The sequence below is a fragment of the Electrona antarctica genome, assembly GCF_951216825.1.
Source record: "Electrona antarctica genome assembly, chromosome: 1".
NCBI lineage: Eukaryota > Metazoa > Chordata > Actinopteri > Myctophiformes > Myctophidae > Electrona > Electrona antarctica.
In genome coordinates, this window is record NC_136806.1 from 33,468,580 (window position 1) to 33,470,745 (window position 2,166).

General features: G+C 54.8%; 1 protein-coding gene across 1 annotated transcript; it reads right to left on the bottom strand.

The window, feature by feature from the left end:
• Nucleotides 1–438: 438 nt before the first annotated feature.
• LOC306920103 (26S proteasome non-ATPase regulatory subunit 6-like) lies at nt 439–1,611 on the bottom strand (the record flags this gene model as incomplete). The annotated part of the gene is made up of 1 exon (XM_079496731.1): nt 439–1,611. The coding sequence occupies one exon, from the start codon at nt 1,609–1,611 to the stop codon at nt 439–441; it is 1,173 nt and encodes a 390-aa protein (XP_079352857.1).
• Nucleotides 1,612–2,166: the final 555 nt, after the last annotated feature.

Below are 2,166 nucleotides of genomic sequence, written 5' to 3' on the forward strand. Positions count from 1 at the left end.
ACTCTCTGTATACTTTTTGGAAAATACAATTCTTCCTCCTAGTATAATTATAGTAGCCTACCTGATGATCATGTTTTTTTTTGGGGGGTGGGGATCCCAGCACTCCACCTTTAATAGATGCATAAATGCATTATATGACATTGGTGCCAATTCCATTCTCAACTTCTGAGAACGGGTTATATGCCACTTATATAACGGGTGTCCCTCCTGGCACACCCACTAGGGATGCTCAGCCAATCACAGCCGATAATGGCACACCATCCAGCCATTCACAACGGCCAATCACAGCGCCAATTTCGGTGCCATTCATGGTTAAGTTTCCATCTAATCACAGTGCCAATTTCCATCCTCAAATTTGGCGCACTTTATTAGTTATAAGACTTTTACTTTGTAGGTGGTCCTCTCACCATGGCGATGACTCGTCGAGGACCGCCTTTCTCACAGGTTGATGACTCGCGACAGCTTCTGGACCCTGTTGAGGAACACATCTCCCTTCCGGATGCTCTCGTCGTACTGCCAGCTCTTGCTGTCGGGCCTGTTGGTCTCCACGATGCCGTTGACCTTGTCGATTTTGCAGTGGAGCCGCCCGGCGGCGATGAAGCGCGACAGCTCCCGGTCCACGAAGTCGGCGCCAACCCCAAAGGCCTCGGCCATGTAGCCGAGCGTCAGCGAGCGGTACGACTCCAGCAGCTGGCCGTACGCCCGGATGCGCATCTCGCGCGCGTAGAAGCGGTAGTGCGGTGCAAACAGCCAGTCACGCCGCATCTCCTGCTCCACGCGTGCCAGCGACCGGAAGAAGGTGGAGTAGTCTCGCTCATAGAGCGAGAAAAGGAACTGGCGAACCTCGGGCAGGCCGTGGAGCACCTCAAGGATCTCGGCGCCCTTGACGACCTTCTCGCGAAGCTCAGGCCTCCGCAGGGCCATCATGCACACGTAGACCGTGTAGGTGACGAAGGTCTTGTAGTCCATGAGCTCGCAGGACGTGAAGGTGGAGACGGTGTCCAGGAAGAGCTCGGCCGCCTGCCGGAAGTCGCGCACGGCCACACAGTACAGGCCCCGGTAGACCTTCAGGCGGTTGCGGCGGTCCCAGTCGCCACCCTCCTCCATGAGGGCGCGTGCCTCGTCGGAGCTGCGCGTGATCAGCTCTCCGTCCATGTGGAAGAGGCCGATCCGCAGCAGGTAGAAGAGAATGTCCAGCCGGTGGCCCAGCGCCACCGTCTTGTCGTATGCGCGGCGGAAGGCAGCAACGGCGGCCTGCTTGTCGCCGATGCGTGTCAGGTGCTCGGCACGCGCCATCATGGCGTCGCGGATTTCGCTCTCGCCGAGGTTCCTCTCGGCGTCCTCCAGGACACCATCCAGGCGCTGCAGCTCGTCGCGGTTGGCTGCCTTCATGTTGGCCAGCAGCTCACCGTCCGGCTGCCACTTCAGCTCCCGGCACAGGGCCTCATAGAACGGCGCCATGTTGTTGGTGCGGACTGCGGCCATGAGCTCCGTCTCCACCTCGCTGCCTTGTTGCTGCCCATCCGCCGTGGTCAGCAGGAACTTCAGCTGGGCTATCCTAAGATCGGGGTTCTTGGGTAGACCCTCTTCCTCCAGATTCTCCAGGGGCATGACTGATCAGTATATGGAGCACAGAGATACCTTTAATATATCTAACCGTTATATAAGAGTATACAAAGCGTGCAGTGATAACTGTCTTAACAGTAGTTCTTTAGGTTGAGCGACACTAACAACTTCTCTGGGGTTGTAACTGAGAGCCATGGATCCTTAGCTGCTATATATCCACCACAGCCCGTGGTGACGTAGGAATGACATCGCCGTGATGTCATTGCAGTGTCAGGAATGCGTTTCATCGTGGAGAGACATCAGAATCGTTTTAATCGTCCTTATTTAGCATAGAGACATAATCCATTGAAAAATCTCTTCTATCAATTATTTGGGGGTCTCAACCATACTGACCTATCTAATATTGCAAACCGACCACTAGGGGGTGAGCCCAACTCGTTACTTGCGCAAGCAGAGCGTGCAAGTAATGTTATCAGTCAGGTGCTACGATGCGTATGTCCCATGACGTGATAAAGATATGTACCAATGTCCCTTAGCAGCAAATGATATGACGTCATATGCTGGCACGGGACATACGGAAGCAGACCGTGCAGGTATGTT